The following is a 19739-nucleotide window of genomic DNA, read 5'->3' on the forward strand; positions in this document are numbered from 1 at the left end:
GATTATATTGAATCTATAGATGAGTTGGGGAAGAACATCTTTGTGTTAACTCTTCCAATCTATGAGCATGGTATTTACTTGGACTTCTATTTAATTTCTCTTAAACAGAGAAGTTAGTAGTTTCCAGTGAAAGGTCTTTTACATTACTTGTTAGATCAAGTTCCATGTTTTTTGATGCTTTCTGTATTATTATAAGTGGTATTTTTTCAAAATTTCATTTTCAATTTTTTTCTTGCTGATATACAGCAACACAACTGATCTCAGTGCAATAATATTATATTCAGAGGTGTTGTTAAATGAACCTATTAATTCTAATTGTTTTGGTTTTTCTACAATCATGTCATCTGTGAGTAATTAGTTTTCTTTCTTTCCAGCTTTCCCTTTTTATTTATTCTGCTTTCTTGTTATTTAAGAACTCCAGTGCAATGATGAATAAAAATGATGATGGTAGACATTGTCTTAATTCTTGGTTTCAAATGGAAAGCTTTCAAAATTTTACCTAATCACTGATTATACCTCACAAGTTTTCCTAGTTATATCTTTAACATCACTCAGGTCAAAAATTTTCTAATTTCTATTGTACCCTTTTTTGATTCATAAGTTATTTGAAAGTACATTGTTTAATTTCCAATAACAGATTTTCTCAGTACTGTTCTTTATTGATTTCTAGCTCAAATGCACTATAGTCAGAGAATATGCTATGAAATATTTCAGTCTTTTAAAACTTTGAGGTTTTTTTGTTTTATGGCCCAACATTATGGTCAATTTTGATTAATGTTCCAGTTCCAGTTGAAAATAACATGTACAATAGGCAGAATTTTGACTCCTCCTTCACCTCCTCGTGTTAATTTGTGGATATGTTACATTATATGACAAAGGGACTTTGAAGATATAATGATTAAAATAGGGAGATCATCCTGAATTATCCAAATAGGCCTATCATCACATGAGCCCTTGAAAGCAGAACAAGGCAGAGTCAAAATGTGAGGACTCAGCAGTCTTTGCTGGCTTGAGGATGAAGACGGGCCAGGTGCAAAGCGTAAGAAATTGAATCCTGCCACAATCTTGAAGGTATTTGGATGTGGATTCTTCCCCAGAGACTTCCCCTACTGAATCCTTGATTTTGGTGTTCTGAGACCCTAAGCAGAGAACTCAGCCTGGGCCACGCTGTGCCCATACTTCTGACTCATGGAAACTGAAATAATAAATGGCTATTTTTGTTTAAGTAATCTCTGCATCCAATGTGGGGCTCAAACTCATGACCTGAGATCAAGAGTCACATGCTCTATGGACTGAGCCAGCGGTGCTCAATAGCATTGTTTTAAGTTGTTTAAACAATAGCTATTGTTTTAAGTTGCTAAATTTATGGTTATTTGTTATGGTAGCAATAGAAAATTAAAGCAACATGCATTCTGTCTTTGTTGTAATGAGGTGTTCTATACATATCAGTTATCAACTGTTATACAGTAAAAGAAATATAAAACTTAGTTGCTTAAAACAACATAGGGAAGCATTGAGAATACATAAACAGCTCCTACAACTCAGTAAGAAAACAACCCCCCAAATGGGCAAAAGATTTAAACAAACAGTTCATAAAAGACAATATACAAATGCCCAGTAAGAACACCTCATCACACGTGTAGATGTGTCGACTCACCACTGCAGTCAAGAAACATTGGTATTCCGTCACCACAGATATCTTCCTTGAGCCTTCAGTCACACTCACTCACTCTCCCCCAGCAGTCTCCCCAACACTAGGTGACTACTAACCTATTTTCCATCTCTACAATTTTGTCATTTATAGTGTTATATAAATTGAATCACATAGTATAAGACCTTTTGAGATTGTCTTTTCACTCAGCATGATCTCTTGAGTTCCATACAAATTGTGCAATAGTCTGTATTTTTTTATTGCCAAGGATTCCGTGGTATGAATGGTTTAACCATTCACATATTAAGGGAGTCCCAGGCTTGTTCCATTCAACATGATGTCTGGGCCATTCATCCACATTGTTACATGAAACTGTAGATTACTTATTGCTATCTGATAGTCCACTATGTGCATTCTACATTTACCTATTCTTTGTTGACAGACATGTGAACTATATCCTAGGGGAGATATTATGAATAAAAACTATTACAGGCATCTACCAATGAAGCTAGTATTTTTTGGTGGATGTTTTCATGCTTCATGGGTAAATACCTGAATGGAATTGCTACATCATTTATTAATTTTTTCTTACTTTCATTTAAAATGAAAATAGAGGTGCCTGGGTGGCTCAGTCAGTTGTGTGTCTGACTTCGGCTCAGGTCATGATCTCACGGTTTGTGAGTTCAGGCCCCACATCGGGCCCTGTGCTGACAGCTCAGAGCCTGGAGCCTGTTTCAGATTCTGTCTCCCTCTCTCACTGCCCCTCCCCCACTGGTTTTCTGTCTCTCTGTCTCTCTCTCAAAAATAAAAGAATTTTAAATGAAAAGATTGTTTTTGAAAATAGATTAATACCCGTGAAAAATGTAATAGAGTGTAACCATTTAGATTGTTCACTTTACTGATAAGAAAAAATTTCAGTAAGAAACTTGGCACATTGTTTTTCACCTGCTAAAATGTTATCATCTGGGCACATCTGAAATGCTGGCAGATAGGTGGGCTATAAGGGGTCTATTGGCCAGGGATCTTCATCACTGTCATAGAGGATTTGCGAGGACAGAAGGACAGTATAGGCTGGGAAGAGAGTGTGAACAAAAAGTGCATGGAGAAACACCATGTAGTTTAGGGAGGGAGTGAAGTTGGGAAACTCAAAGAAAGGGAACCAAGAGGCTGACAGAGGCCTTATTTCCCCTAGCTGGGCCTTGGTAGTTGTCCTGAGAACAGCAAGGAGCCACTGCGGGTTATTGAGCAAGAGATTTGTCACTTTAGTAGCTAGTGTCAGGGAAGGGAAGATTGCCCTGCCCTGGTTAGCCCTTAAGTCCTAGATACCTCTGTCCCTGAGGCTCGTGGCCCCCATGTAGTATCCACTATCCTCAAGCTATCAGGTATGGGTAGGTGGGGTGTCTGAAGATCAGGGATCAAAAAGGAAAACTGGCCCCTGCTACCCTCTGTCCCCTGCCCACCAGCCCCAAGCTGAATGTAATTGTCCTCGATGAGCCATCATCCTCGTCTTCACCCACCTCCGGGCAGACCCCCTTTCCTGTCCTGGGCAGCAGGCAGTGCTGGTAGCTGGCACAGTATTTGTGGCAGAGGTGGCACTTGGCAGCAAGTGAAACGAGAGGACCACAACCCCCAGCACGCCTACCCGCATAGGCCATGCCCAGGCTCTGAGGGTCCCACGATGCCTTGGTTTGCCTCACTCATGGAGGCAGCTGAAGACATCAGTGACCTCAGCTTCTACCAGAACAGCTTTAGCTCCAAGGAGACCCCCAGATGCCAGGCAGCCCTGGAGCAGAGTCCTGTCAAAAGAATAGCTAGCGCTGGAGATGGTCTGCACCTGAACCAGAGGAGTACCTGGGGAGGAGTGTCCAGGCTAGAAAAGCACCTGTGGGAGCTGTGCAGTCCATGGAGGAAACTTCCAGCTCTGGAACTGCTACATCATTTAGCATTCTACAGTACTACCAGATAGTATGCCAAATAGTCATTGTGCTGCAGTTCTAGTTGCTCCATTAGCGGGCTCACACTTGATGTCGTCAGCCTTCAACATTTTCAAATGCTTATTTGGATATTCCTTTTTTAAGGGCTTTTCAAGTTTTGTTAGTTTTCATTTGGGTTGTCTTTTTCTTACTGATTTGTGGGACTTTTAAATACATGTATCCAGAACATCTCCTGCCATTCTTTCATTCGTTTACTTTTTAGCAAGGTCTTTTTGATTTATACTTCTTAAATTGGTCAGTGCTTTTTGGATCCTATTTTTAAAATGTTTGCCAACTCTAAGGTCAAGATGTTACCTTTTTTTTTTTTTTTTTTTTTTTTTTTGGAGCTTGACTTAACTTTCACATTTAGGTCAATGATCCACCTCAAATTAATTTTTTGTGCATAATAGGAGTTAGGGGTTAAGTTTTTCCTATGTAGAGATCTTATTTCTCTGACACTTTTTTTGTTTTTGTTTTTTTTTACTTGGCAATGACTAGCTTGTATTTGCTGAAATAGCATAATGGGCGTGTAGGACCAGCCAACTGAACTTCAGAAGCATAAAACTACACTGCATGTCTGGGTCTGTATTTGTGAATACCTTCAATGACTCTAACAGAAGTGTTAAAAGGCTTTGTGATGTGCTGAACACAATACCATGTGGTTCTGTTGATGCTTGGGTGAGAGAATATTTTATTGTATCTGAAATCCCACTGGGGAACTTTCTTCTAAGGCATGTTTTTTATAGTTGACACAGCGTTACATTAGTTTTAGGTGTACAACACAAGTCCATATGTATGCTAAGTTAGCTCAAGTGTAGCTACTGTCTGTCATCATACAACACTATTACAATGTCACTGACTATTCCCTATATTTGTTATTTTTTAAAAAATGTTTATTGGGGCGCCTGCATGGCTCAGTCGATTGAGCGTCAGACTTTGGCTCAGGTCATGATCTCACCGTTCGTGCGTTCGAGCCCTGTGTTGGGCTCTATGCTGACACCTCGGAGCCTGGAGCCTGCTTCAGATTCTGTGTCTCCCTCTTTCTCTGCCCCTCCCCTTCTCGTTCTCTTTCTCTGTCTCTCAAAAATAAACATTAAAAAAATTTTTTTTTAAGCGTTTGAGAGAGAGAGAGAGAGAGCACGTGAGTGAGCAGGGGAGGGGCAGATAGGGAGAGAGCGAATCCCAAGCAGTCTCTGCACTGACAGCATGGAGCCCAACACGGGGCTCGATCCCACAAACCATGATATCATGACCTGAGCTGAAATCAAGAGTTGGATGCTTAACCGACTGAGCCACCAAGTGCCCCCTCTATATTTATTTTTAAAAACCATCCTTTCACTGACAAATGCATGAATCAATTATGAAGTGATACATATATTTCTGCTGCAATTGCCATATCCATATTATCTCAAAATTCTTGTTACCTTTTCAGTTACCTAGCTCATAATTTTATGACTGGTTAGTAATTTTTTTAGAAGTAATTTCTGTCCCCATTGTGGGGCTCAAACTCACAACCCTGAGATCAAGAGTCACAAACTCTACTGAGATAGCCAGGTGCCTCTGGTTAGTCATTCTTTAAATTATTTCTGTTCAAATAACTGATGTCATTTCTGCCTCCTGACTAGAATCTGGTATGCTGACAAAGGGCTAGTATCCAGAACATTTAAGAACTACAAATCGGGGCGCCTGGGTGGCTCAGTCGGTTAAGCGTCTGACTTCGGCTCAGGTCACAATCTCACGGTTCGTGGGTTCGAGCCCCGCGTCGGGCTCTGTGCTGACAGCTCAGAGCCTGGAGCCTGTTTCAGATTCTGTGTCTCCTTCTCTCTGTGACCCTCCCCCATTCATGCTCTGTCTCTCTCTGTCTCAAAAATAAATAAACATTAAAAAAAAAAATTAAAGAACTACAAATCAATATGAAAGTTGTCATTGGCACATAAGCAGACTCTATAACCCAATAGACAGAAATACATATATATATATCCACCAAAGGATACAAAGAAATGTTCATGGCAGCATTTTTTGGTAATAGCCAAAACCTTGGAACAACCCAAATACCCATTAAAAGTTAAATGGATAAATTATACTATATCCATACAATTAAATGCAACATACCAATGACAATAAACAACCTACCACTACATATAATTATATGGATTAATCTCACAATGTTAAGTGAAATCCAAAGGAGTACATATAATTAATGTATGACTTTATTTACAAAGCAACAACAAAAAAATCCATGTTGTTAGCACAGTGGTTACTCTAGGTGGGGTGTTGGGGAGGCATAGAAACTAGAAGGGAGAGGAGTCTGTGGGGGGGGGGGATTGGTAATACTGTTTCTTGAACTGTGTGGGGCTGTATAGTCTCATTTTAGGCACAAACCAAAGCCCTTCCTTAACATATTGCCAAGTCTCAAGCCACTGCGCACTATTCTTAGAACTATCTACACTTCTGCTCCTGCCATAACACTGAAATTTTCACCAAAGTCATCTGATGGTAAATTTAGTAGACATCATTTCTCTGCCCATATTTACTCCACATTACTATGGACCTACTCTTCTTAAAATGCTCTCTTCAGATTCTTAAATCAAACTGAACATTGCTGGAGGGGTGAACACTGGGTGTTATATGTAAGTGATGAATCACTAAATTCTCCTGAAACGATTACTACACTATATGTTAACTAACTTGGATTTAAATAAAAATTTTAAAAAATGCTCTTTTCAGTGACAACTGCATGCTCCTAGTCTTCCTTCATCATTCATTCCATTCCTTAAATATGGATAATCATCCTTAGCTCTTTCACACTTCCACATCTGTGGATATTACATTCCCATCACTTGGAATTTATCACTTTCTTTTCTTTAAAAAATTTTTTTAGCATTTATTCAATTTTGAAAGACGAAGAGAGACAGAGCATGAACAGGGGTGACGCAGACATAGGATCTGAAGCAGGCTCCAGACTCTGAGCTGTCGGCACAAAGCCCAACGCGGGACTCGAACTCACAGACCAAGAGATCATGACCTGAGCCAAAGTCGGACGCTCAACCGACCGAGCCACCCAGGTGCCCCAGAATTTATCACTTTCTATGGACCCCCAACTATTCCTAATTTCTCTAAGCTTCAGATCCTAACTGCCAACAGATGATCTTCATCTAGATTTATTCCTATAGTATCTGAGTGCTTACTACGTGTCAAGTATTGTGTTAGATGCTAGTATTTCTCATAGGGTTATCAAATTCAGTATATTCAAACCCAAAATCTATCTTCTTCCTATATTTAGTATTCTTTTAGAATTCTTTCAGTGACTGGCACCACCTTCCACTAGGCCAACCAAGTAAAACATTTCTAGGTAATTTTAGTCCTCTCTGACCATCTTATTAATCAAGTCTATTGAATTTACCTCTGAGTGATAAATCTACTTCTCTCTCCAGCCTTATTGCTATTCATTTAATTTTATAATCAATTTTTGGAATGATGAACATATGAAACTGAACAAAGAAAACGTCAATATGAATTCCAAAGCAGTATTTAACAGTCTCCAAATGACCAAGTTAAATATTCATATAACTTGTCAGTTTAAGACAGTTGTGGTAGCCAAACCATACAGGATGCACCCTAATCACCCCTGCCTCTTGGTCCTCACTCTTTTGTTAATACTTTCTCTGTATTTTCACTTCTCTGTAAGACCAACAGAATATATAGAAAAAAGTGATGGTGTGTCATTTCCAAGACTAGGTTATGTTAATACTGTGGTTTCAATCATGGGTGCACCGTCTCTCTTGGATTGCTCTGGGAGAAGTCAGCGGCCACAGCATGAGGGCACTCAGGTAACCTTTGATGTCTTCACCCAACAGCTGGAGGAACTCAGTAAGGAACCTCAGGCCTACCCACTATCCTGTGAGCTTGAGTAAGATTCTGCCCTAATCAAGCTTTTAGATGATACTGCAGCTCTAACTACAAAGTCATGAAACCACACAACCAAGTCACTCCCTGATTTCTGACCCATACAAATGGCAAAAATTGTCTTAAGTTGCTAAGTCTTGAGGTTACATACTAACAGACAACTTATTTCTTCTAATTAAGCCATAACCATGATATGCTAATTTCTGTTACTAAGACAAAACAGATACATTTTACACTGCCTCACAATTTCAAATTATTCAGTCACAAGATCAATATGTTAAATCCTGGACAATAAAGTCCATAGTGATTTAGTATAAAAACATTTGATTAGAATTCTATTTTCTTAGGGGCACCTGGGTGGCTCAGTGAGTTAAGCTTCCAACTTTGGCTCAGGTCATGATCTTGCAGTCTGTGAGTTCAAGCCCCACGTCGGGCTCTGTGCCGACAGCTCAGAGCCTGGAGCCTGCTTTGGATTCTGTGTCTCCCTCTCTCTCTGCCCTACCACTCTTGCACTCTCTCTCTCTCTCAAAAAATAAACATTAAAAATAATGAAAAAAAAAAAAGAATTGTATTTTCATAATTTATTCCCAATAAGCTCTGACAAATTTTTGGTCCTTTGACTTACAAAGGTTAAACATTACTAATGTCCTTCAATTAGGTAAAGAAAATAGGCAACAATAAATATTGAAACTGCTGATAAACCTATATTGCTATTAGTTGAAACAGTCAAATGGTTTTTTTTCTTCTTTTTTAAAACTACTTTTCAGGGCTCCAGAGTGGTTCAGTTGGTTAAGCAGCTGGCTTTGGCTCAGGTCATGATCTTGTGGTTTGTGAGTTTGAGCCCTGCATCAGGCTCTGTGCTGACAGCTCAGAGGCTGGAGCCTGCTTCAGATTCTATGTCTCCCTCTCTCTCTGCCCCTCTCCCGCTCATGCTGTCTCTGTCTCTCAAAAAAAAAAAAAAAAAAAATTAAAACATTAAAAAAAAAACTACTTCTCATAAGAGTGCCTAAGACAAGTTCAAAGACATTTCTAAAACTGCATCCTGCAAGCCAAAAATTATACCCGACACAGAGGCATCAAATAAATATTTGCTGAAGTAGGTGATAAAATTTTACAATCAATTTAAAAATACTGTGAATGTTGGGGCGCCTGGGTGGCTCAGTTGGCTAAGCATCTGACTTCGGCTCAGGTCATGATCTCATGGTTCATGAGTTCCAGCCCAGCATCAGGCTCTGTGCTGACAGCTCAGAGCCTGGAGCCTGCTTCAGATTCTGTGTCTCCCTCTCTCTCTCAAAAATAAATAAACATTAAACAACAACAACAAAAAAACCCACTGTACATGTAGCATAAATGCCATCAAATGTCAGTTAAACTCACGATTCTATACCAGAACAAAACAGAATTGATCTGTTGGGAGTCACCCTGCACTCAAAACTTGGGGGTCTCCTTCTCTACCTCCTTCCCAAATCTTTGTGAGAGGAAGATGGTATATAAACTTTGAAAAGCACTCTGTGACTGCTAATTCAAGGTGAAAGACTGATCAAGTTGCCACTTTCTGTTGAGACTCTATTACTGAAGGGAATTTAAAAATGTTTACAATGATGAAAACCGGGAGAAGTGAGATGTCAAAGACAATATATTTCAAAACCCAGTATGAAAATGGAAAAGATTAAGAAATAGAAAATCTTCAACAAAAAAGGCAAAAATATGCAATGGGAAAAAGTCTCAACAAATAGTGCTGGGAAAACGGGATAGTCATATGCAAAAGAATAAAACTGGACCACTTTCTTACCCTGTACATAAACTCAAAATGGATTAAGGACCTAACTGTGAAACCTGAAGCCATAAAAATCCTAGAAGAGAGCACAAGCAGTAATTTCACTGACATCAGCCACAGAAACACTTTTCTAGGTGTCTCCTGAGGCAAGGGAAACAAAAGCAAAAATAAACTATTGGGACAACAAAATAAAAAGCTTCTGCACAACAGAAGAAACAATCAACAAAAGACAACCTACTGATAGAAGATATTTGCAAATGACATTACCTGATAAAGGGTTAGCATCAAAAATATATAAAGAGCTTATACAACTCATTATGAAAAAAACCAAGTAATCGAATTAAAAATGGGCAGAAGACGTGAACAGACATCTCTTCAAAGACATAGACAACAGACACATGAAAAGATGTTCATCATCACTCACTCATCATCACAGAAAGGCATCCCAAACCACAATGATAGCACTTCACACCTGTCTGAATGGCTAAATCAAAAAACTCAGTGGGGTGCCTGAGCAGCTCAGTTGGTTGAATGTCTGACTCTTTTTTTTTTTTTTTTAATTTTTTAACGTTTATTTATTTTTGAGACAGAGAGAGACAGAGCATGAATGGGGGAGGGTCAGAGAGGGAGACACAGAATCGGAAGCAGGCTCCAGGCTCTGAGCTGTCAGCACAGAGCCCGACGCGGGGCTCGAACTCACGGACCGTGAGATCATGACCTGAGCCGAAGTCGGATGCTTAACCGACCAAGCCACCCAGGTGCCCCATCTGACTCTTGATTTTACCTTAGATCATGATCTCACAGTTTGTGGGTTCATGAGTTTGAGCCCCAGGTGGGGCTGCAGTGACAGTGCAGAGTCTGCTTGGGATTCATTCTTTCCACCTCTCGCTCCTTGCCCCTTCCCTGTTAGTGCTGTCTCTCTCAAAATAAATAAACTTAAAGGGTAGAGGGAGAGAATCTTAATCGGGCTCCACGCTCAGCTCAGCACAGAGCCCAATGTGGGGCTCAATCATGACCAAGAGATCATGACCTGAGCTGAAATCAAGAGTTGGACACTTAACCAACTGAGCACCCAGGCACCCCACAACATGACTTACAATAGTCAAATTATGGAATCAGCCCAAGTGTCCACTGATACATAAATGGATAAAGATGATGTGGTGTGTACATATATGTAGTGTGTGCACACGCACACACACACACTGGAATATTATTCAACTATAGAAAAGAATGAAATCTTAACATTTGCAACAAATGGATGGATCTAGAGTATAATGCTATGTCAAAGTAAAAGTGAAAAAAGTGAATGTCAAAAAATGCTAAATGAAAGTCAAAGATAAATACCATAGGATTTCATTCATATGTGGAATTTAGGAAATCAACAAGGGAAAAATAAACCAAAAATGAGACTCTTAACCACAGAGAACAAGCAGATGGTTCCCAGAGTGGGTGGGTAGGGGATGGGTGAAATAGGTGAAAGGAATTAAGAGTACACTGATATTTCCCAAGCAGGCTCCACGCTGTCAGCACAGAGCCTGACATGGGGCTCAACCCTACAAAGCGCAAGATCATGACCTGAGCTAAAATCAAGCTGGATGCTTAACTGAGCCACCCAGGAACTCCATGAGTAAACTTATCTTGATGACCACTGAGAAGGCATAAAACTATCAAATCACTATATTGTACACCTCAAACTATTAACTATACCATAATTAAAATTAAAAAAAAAAAAAGAAAAGAAAATGTGGGTGCCTGGGTGGTTCAGTCAGTTAAGTGTCCAACTTTTGGCTCAGGTCATGCTCTTATGGTTCGTGGGTTCGAGTCCCGTGTCAGGCTCTGTGCTGACGGCTCAGAGCCTGGAGCCTCTTCAGATTCTGTGTCTCCCTCTTTCTCTGCCCCTCCCCTGCTCTCTCTCTTTCAAAACTAAATATTGGGGCACCTAGGTGACTCAGTCAGTTAAGCATCCCACTTTGGCTGAAATCATGATCTCGCAGTTTATGGGTTTGAGCCCATCAGACTCTGCTGACAGCTCAGAGCCTGGAGCCTGCTTCAGATTGTGCATCTCCTTCTCTCTCTACTCCTCCCCCACTTGTGCACTCTCTCTCAAAAATAATAAACAATTAATTTAAAAAAATGTGGGCCCCTGGGTGGTTCAGGTGGTTAAGCATCTGACTTCCGCTCAGGTCATGATCTCAGTTCATGAGTTTGAGCCCCACACTGATGGTACAGAGCTTGCTTGGAATTCTGTCTCCCTCTCTCTGCCTCTTTCATGCTCTCCTTCTCCAAAATAAATAAATAAACTTAAAAAAAAAACAGAAGGGGTGTCTGGGTGGCTCAGTCTTGGTTAAGTGTCAGACTTTGGCTCAGGTTGTGGTCTCACAGTCGTGATTGAGCCCACACTATCAGTGTGGAGCCTGCTTGGGATTGTCTCTCTTTCCCTCCACCCCACCCATCCTCGCTTTCTCTCTCTCAAACTAAATACATAAAACCTAAAAAAAACAAAAAACAAGAAAATGAAACTTAAAAAATGGGGTGTGCAAATAAATATAAATCAGAAAATATGTAAGGAAATTAATATAATTTAATCGCAAGAGTTACTTTGAAGTCTTTTATTTAAAAAAAGTCTTTTATTTGAAGTCTTAAGTTTATTTATTTAAGTAATCTGTACATTCAACGTGGAGCTTGAGCTCACAACCCCTGAGATCGAGTCACATGCAATTCCAACTGAGCCAGTCAGGCACCCCTGAGATCTTTGTTTTAAATTTAAGGAGAAAGTGCAATTAAAAGTTGGTATACAATTCATGATAAGATAAGATGATACTGATCAATGTATTTTAAGGTACTATGATTATGATACCAAACTAAAAATAATTTTCAGCAAACTTTGGACTTTGAATATTCTATTATTTATGAAGAACGCTTGGTCTTCAGTATAAACAACCATACTGCACCATAATTACATAATGTGATAAATCACTACAACAGCAAGCATATTACAATATATAAATGTATAAAAATAACACATACACATTAAATTTATACAATGTATTATGTCAAATTTATTTTTTTTAAAGTAAAAGGGAATGAAACTTAAATGGCTGCAGAGAAAGATTAAAACTAGAAGTGAAGCTTAAAGAATCCCTAATGAAGTTTGCAACTTAGAGGCACCAAAACTGTAGAAGCAGCAAGGCTGAACAAGAAAACTGGTATACAGTGTGTATGTAGAGTGTTAGTCTTTCATATCCCCTCTGCCATATTATATGTAATCAGACCAATTATCATATGTAATCACATCCCGGCTGTTCAAACTTCAGCAAATTTCTTAACCCCTCTGAGCATTAATTTCTTCATTTGTAATGAGAGAGTAAGAAAATATCTACTTCATAGGATTACCATAAGGATTAAGTCAATATCTATCAAGTGCATAAAGCAGTATCTAGCACATGGTATGCATCTAATAAGCATGGTAAGCCTTTAATGCTATGTACTAATTATAGTATGTATATGTATGTGTGTGTATTACTTTAAAAATCACTAAATAAAATCACCTTTGGGGAACACATGAATGGAGAGAGAACTTTCATCTTATGGTCATAGCTCCATGCTAACTACACCTTGGCAACATCTTTGCTTCATCTCAAAGCAAGACTAACAATGAGTGTCAGAAATTAAGTACTAACTTAGAAAAGGATGTTATATTGTTCTATATCACTATATTGTAGAGTTGTGGAGGTGCCTCTGGAAGCTTCCCTGTATCATTCTGTGAGTGTAATGGCTATACACTGCTTACCCGTGAACAAACGAGGAGCTGATTATGAAATGATTAGAAGCAAAACATTAAGGAGCAAACTGAAACAAGAACTAAAACTCGACAATCCATAAACATCACATAAGAAATGTTATCAGGCATCTTATAGTTTGTGCTATCTAAAAAGCATTTATTACAATGACAAAACTAGAGGTTAATTACTTTTTTATTATTGAATTATATTGTAAAGTCTACATCTACAATTTAATCAGGAAGAAATGCTTTGCATTTACATCAAGGACACATTTATTCTAGTGGAATAAAACAGACACAGACAAAAGACCAAGTACACATTAAAAAAAAAAAAAAAAAAAAAAAAAAAAAAGACTAAATATTTTACCTGGTCCTACTTTTTACTATTTTGGACCATACCTTTCCTATTAGAAAACTGATCTTACACACATATAAGTTTGATTATCTTCCCATATTTTTAATCATTAAATGTAGTTTCTCACAATTTCTAATAAAAAAAAGATTGAAAACTATATGGGAAGCAAAGTTTAGAAACAAGAAAAACTAGACTGCTATTACTGTACTGTAGAAAAGATGAGTAAAATGTGCCCCCTCTGTGGCTCATTTCAAAGAAACACTTTTACTCAAAGAGGCAAGCATTTCTGATCTAGGAGTAAGTTTTCCACTCCCCTGTGGGACCAAACCTACCAAATGTTTCCGATCAACTGTAAAGTAAGTGAAAAATGTCTACAAAATATTTAGAAGCTAAATATCAGAATACAGCTAATGAAATCAAAATTGTGTGGTCTAAATATACATATTAAGCTTTTTACTTTAAAAGTATCTTTTTATTCCAGATGATATTTAAAATAACTTACAACTTTAGTGTGCTTTATGGTCAATGACTGTGAAGTTGAAATTCAAATGAATTTTTGTTTTACTTGATTCTACTAAAATTTCAATTACCTATTATTTTACTTAACCAAGTTATACATGAGGTAAGTTTTAGCTAAAAAATAAAATAAATCAACCACAAAGATAAGTTAACCATTTCAAGAGTATACAAAAATCATAATGCCCACTTCATATTCAAAGTTTACAAATTTATGTATTAACTACTTTGTATCTAAGAAAAGTTTACTATGTCATTTCAAAGTAAATACTTTCTGCACTTAAATCAAATTTTGTTGGGAAATAATTGGGCAAAAAAAAAACAGGCAAATTTTGTTTTTGGTTAACAGAAGACAATGCAATAATAAACCCAAATGGAACCTAAGACCAGTGTTTAAAGTTTCTAACTTCTAAACAGACACACACTTATTTATCTAAGAAATATTTGGACAGAATGTCTCGCTGTAAATAAAAAGTACAGGTTTCCAATTACAGCCTTATAGCTAGCTAAACAGTTTCTAAAAACATGTACAGCCAGCTAACAGTTCTCTAAAACGTGTATGTTGCGCTAAAGATCCCTGCTAAAATATCAACAGCATTTAAATGGGTCTTACTGAAGTAGGACATTCATGATACTAGAAATCTTTTAAAAAGTGAGTACAATAGGGCTATAATAATTACTATTAATAAAAGTTACAGAAGAGATTATTGCTGTATGTTCCCCCATAAACACATCAAACCTATGGCAATTACAAAAAGTACAACCCAAGTTATGTTTTTTCTTACCGAATTTCATGTTTCACATATCTCTAAAGTTTTTATACAGCAGAGAATTCTTAAAATCTTTTCTGTAAGAATTCAAAGTATTTAAATGTGTAGCTTCACATTATACTATCATGTTTTGCCCTTCTTGTTTCCCAAATACACAAAAACAATATACATTTTTCTCAAAAGTGAAATAAGATGTCCACATTAAAAAAATAAAGCCTACAAAAAAGTTCCAGAGCTAAAAAAGATTATTATATGGCACGAGGTGATCTCCTACTAGTCCAAAGTCCAAAACATTTAAATGAAGTCCATTTATATATCCTGCTTTGCTTTTCAATGGAATACTACATTTATTCAGGTGAAATCACATTATTTTTAGTTCTCAAGTCAACAAGTATACACAAATTTTTTTTATACAGTTATTAGAAAAAATAAGGAGACCAAATTGAGTGTGCCAAAGAGATATCATTCAGTTGGATTTTCCAGAGCTATTAGAAAGAAAATTAATGAACGGATTTCCTTGGTTGGTTTCCATAGCTTGATAGACCAAAAACAAAAAAATGGCCACAATAACAAACAGCAAAATTTTTATCCACATGGGAATAGAGCGTCCCTTTTTTGTCTTTTCTGACTTGACATCTGCCAAGGGAACATATTTAGGAACATATTTAGATGAAAAAGATTCTTCCATCCTGAAATCACTGAGTTCTAATGGCCGGCCGGCAGCCCCTTTGATTGGTCTGCGGCAACTAGCACTGTTGGGAGTAAAAGCAGGAAGAAAAAAATAAATTTAGATAAAAGTCATGATTCTGATATGTAATATAAAATCTCATTACCACTTCCTAATTTCAAACACATTTCTTGAGATAATAGTAGAAAACAGTCACATGTAAACAGTGAGGTCAGTCAGCCTATTTAAAATTTCTGTACATTTTTATTTAAAATGTTGGATGTTCATTCTATTAGAAAATATTCAGAACACTGATATTCACTAAACTTGTTTCCTTAAAGGCTTTTCAGAGGGGCACCTGGGTGGCTTGGTCGGTTAAGCGTCCGACTTCGGCTCAGGTCACGATCTCACGGTCCGTGAGTTCGAGCCCCGCGTCGGGCTCTGTGCTGACAGCTCAGAGCCTGGAGCCTGTTTCAGATTCTGTGTCTCCCTCTCTCTCTGCCCCTCCCCTGTTCATGCTCTGTCTCTCTCTGTCTCAAAAATAAATAAACGTTAAAGGCTTTTCAGAGCCAATATATTTAGAGGATGAGAGGAAAAAAAAAATAAGGTACTTTGGTGTGATTTGTTCAGTTAGGAAATAATTCAGGAGTTCTCTAAACACAGCCTTTTCAACTAGAAAAGGGAAACTTTTTTACTTCCTTCGAGGTTTCTGTTTATATAACAAACTGAGAATTAGAAAAAGGAGAATTAGATAGTAGGCAAATTATTTATAATACTTCAGCTTATCAAAGTTAATTCTGAAACTGACCCAACTTTGAAGAATATGAACTGGTGACTTGGAATTAAACTGCTCTCAAAAGAACAGTTTACTTCTGAAAACATGGGTACAATAACCTTGTGAAGAATAAAAATCATAATTTCCCTATTATATGCTAGCCATATTTCAATTAAAAATAAAAGGTTAAAATTCCTGTAGGTGCATATGAAATAATCATGTTGTACATCCTAAATAGATATAACTTTTATGTCAATTGCACCTCAATAAAGGTGGGAATAAATAAGTAAATAAATAAAAATACCCTAGTAGAATACACTAATACTTGTTTTAATGTATCTGAATACCTAATTCCTGTTGGTGTAGATGCTTCAAAGGGAAACATTTCCTTAAGAATATCCCTTTCTATTCTTCTTTCCTCTGTTTTTTCTCCCACCTAATAAGAAACAGACAACCACAAGTTAACAGTGTAAATGTGCAATTAAAACACAATTTAAAAAAGAAGTTTCAGAGAACAGAATGCATTCAAGTCTGCACCAGCTTTTATCACTCCCCTTTCTAAATCCATCATTGCTCAAGTATCCATACACTTCCAAAGCTCTCCTCAAATTTCGTCACTGTTGGAGATATGTTAATGTGGTAATGGGGGCAGGGGACTGCCACACATTCAAGCTAACAAAACAACAACCCCAAACCACCCTCAAACTAAAATCCAGTATAGTTAATATGGCAGCGTTAAGTTCCCCCCACTGGATTTCCCATGCTGTTCATTCATATTAAGAGTATACTGTTTCTTCTTCCGTTAAGAATTTTGTAATAAAATAACTGATGAAATACAGAAGATACCAAATTAACATGGATCCTTAAAAGTTTTAGTATATGTGAGTCGATTCAATCTTCCTAACTTAAAAAACACAAAATGATTTTTTAAATTACCTGCTTATTTTGCTGTTTACCTTTATGCCCAGATCAGAACCACCTTCAGTACAAATTCATTAAAATTATAATGCATCATGCAGTTAGTACTTCAAAGCTTAAGTATACAGGAGTTAATCAATTCAAGCATCATACAAAGTCACTTAAAAGTCCCATTATTTGACCTTTCAGTGAAAAGATAGAATAGCCTCCCCAATAGCCCAGAAACACTTTCAACCCACATCCATAACAAAGAGAACACATTAGAAGCAGCACAAAAATGAATACTCCCTTGAAAGGTAGAACTTAAGAGGCACATGGTAGCAAGCTGATAGTATTAGCATATCATACTATATTAGTTACTTTCGACTGTCACTAATAAAAGTATGTCTTTAAAATAATATATGCATATATATATGTATATATATATATACACACACATACACATACACACACACACACACCCAATTAAGAAAGCTCTGCTCCCTCCCACTGCAAAAGACAAATATAAAAAATTTCCTCTTTAAAAGATCAATGATAGCATCGATCTAAATTTTATGCATTTACTTCAGCTCTTGTCAATGGTTTCTTTGGTGTTCTTCTGGGTATGTCTGAGAATTCAGTGATTGGCAGAATAGGAGCTGCATGCTTGAAATTTCCAGTCACCCTATTGACAACCTGCCAAGATTCAAATTATTCAGACTCAGAATTATCCAAACATAACAAAGACACGTAAAAAGAAAAAAAAAGATACTCTATTTCTGTAATATTCAATACTTTCTCTTAATAAAAATTTAGGCAAAAGAACCTAGAAATGAACATATTCAATGCTTCACATGTGAAGCCTTAGCACTTTTTAAATATTTTAGCAAAAAAGTTTCCTTATAATACTTGGGTAGGATTCTTGTACAAATTGATATATTTAAATTGACTATATTGAAAAATTCTAAAATTCAGAATGGGGAAAATGAGTTTAAAATATAATGTTTAAAAACACAAATTTGAGATTTGCCAAATTTACCACCTCCCCAGTTCTAATTAAAGGGTAATTTACAAAGAATACCACTTGTATAGTTTATGAAACATATTTACTAAGGTTTCGTTGCTTGAAGCCATTATAGTTTCAGCTATGGGAGTACTCTCTGAAATTATTGCACCATCTATACGAAAATGCTCTGAAGTTTCCACCTGTTAGTTTGAAAACAAAACAAAAACAATAAATATAAAATAATCACTAAAGCCCTACCAATCTGAAAACCCAATTCTAAGCAATAAGCCTTGCATCACCCTTTTCCTTGGAGTTCTTCTTGACCCTCTTGTGGATTCCCTAGTTAATGCCTGCAGAGGTCCGCCTTTTGAAGATCCACTTGTCCATTCAGTCTCAGTTATTCCAGCTTGAGAATAGCTCTATTCAAGTATCGACACATTAAAAAGTCATATTCTAACATCAAACACCTTAATAATGGCCACATTACCTAGCACAGTGAGAAGTCATGAAAAATCTCCAAATGCCAGCATTTGCAAACAATGCTATGCCCTCAACATATTTCTAAACGTACTGACTAAACCAATATGTAGGCATTGGAAAATGCTAAAAGTATGGTAAAATACATTAAAGCATCCAACTACAGGAGCTTACAAATTGTAATATGAGTGAGAGGGAGAAAAGCACATAATTTTATCACTGCTCCTTCTGTGACTTGCCGTTTGCTATTTGGTTCTTGTTTCATAACTGCACCTCTTTGGCTGTCTAAACAAAAAGCAGGCTGATCATGACTATAATAAAGTCATTTATTATAACAAGCCCATTTCCTTTCAAAACAAAATAAAATTTTATAATTGTTAGCATAAATTAAACATTGTCCTTTTCAAGTAGGATTATTTAAAGGTTCGGTTTAAATTATAATCCACACACAACTATCTGAACGTAAAAGTTCCCAGGTGTCAAACTTTTCTTAGAAACAGATACTAAAATTGAGCAAGAAGAACTGGTGTTAAGTTACCTCTTTCACAAACACACAAGCCTATAATGTCAAGTGCCAAACCTACACTTCTCACTATAAAGATAGCAGTAGTGATGGACCACTGGTACCTTCCAGTCCCAGATTCCTTTCTCCCTGAAAAGCCAATTGATTTTTCCTCATTTAAAAAATAATTTAGTAGTTCTTACATAATAGTTTGAAAACCACTAAACTAGTACTTCTCAAACTAATGTGCATATCCATCACCTGGAGCTTTTGTTAAAATACAGATTATTGATTCAGCAGCTCTGGGGCAGGACCTGAGATTCTGCATTCCAAGTAGCAACTTACTCAACTTTGAAGCCACAATTACCAGATGATTCTTTTAAATTAACCAGAGAACATCTATCAATGGTTAGTATTATACTAAAGTGTGCTTATATTGTCACTTCTGCTTTCAAGCTAATATTTTATCTAGATAACTGAGGTTTTTATATCCAACTCAGTGCCTATTAATTTTAAAGACAGATGTATTTTACTCTCATCCTGAGACAAGAGCACTCATCCAGTAAGCATGCTTATTTAGCTGGAAACATTACTACCTAAACCCCACAAGGTACAAACATAGTCTCCTAATTTTTTATTTATCTATATTTGGGATTAGTATTAAAGAGTTTCTCTTTGACTCATAA

General features: G+C 37.0%; 1 protein-coding gene across 4 annotated transcripts in view; it reads right to left on the reverse strand.

The window, feature by feature from the left end:
- Positions 1-13263: 13263 nt before the first annotated feature.
- The window catches only part of TMPO (thymopoietin), a 31251-nt gene continuing 24775 nt past the window's right edge, over positions 13264-19739 (reverse strand). Inside the window, exons 5-9 of one of the 4 annotated variants that reach the window (XM_019446512.2) lie at positions 18374-18493; positions 18179-18274; positions 17654-17764; positions 16519-16607; positions 13264-15481 (exon numbers count right to left, since the gene is read on the reverse strand). In XM_019446512.2, coding sequence (XP_019302057.1) covers positions 15196-15481; positions 16519-16607; positions 17654-17764; positions 18179-18274; positions 18374-18493 — 702 coding nt within the window. In that variant the 3' untranslated portion in view covers positions 13264-15195. The remainder of the gene's footprint in view (positions 15482-16518; positions 16608-17653; positions 17765-18178; positions 18275-18373; positions 18494-19739) is intronic. The other 3 variants (XM_019446515.2, XM_019446516.2, XM_019446517.2) reach the window with 3 other exon arrangements.

This window comes from Panthera pardus, unplaced genomic scaffold, assembly GCF_024362965.1.
Source record: "Panthera pardus isolate Hobbes unplaced genomic scaffold, ASM2436296v1 HiC_scaffold_6, whole genome shotgun sequence".
Classification (NCBI taxonomy): Eukaryota; Metazoa; Chordata; class Mammalia; order Carnivora; family Felidae; genus Panthera; species Panthera pardus.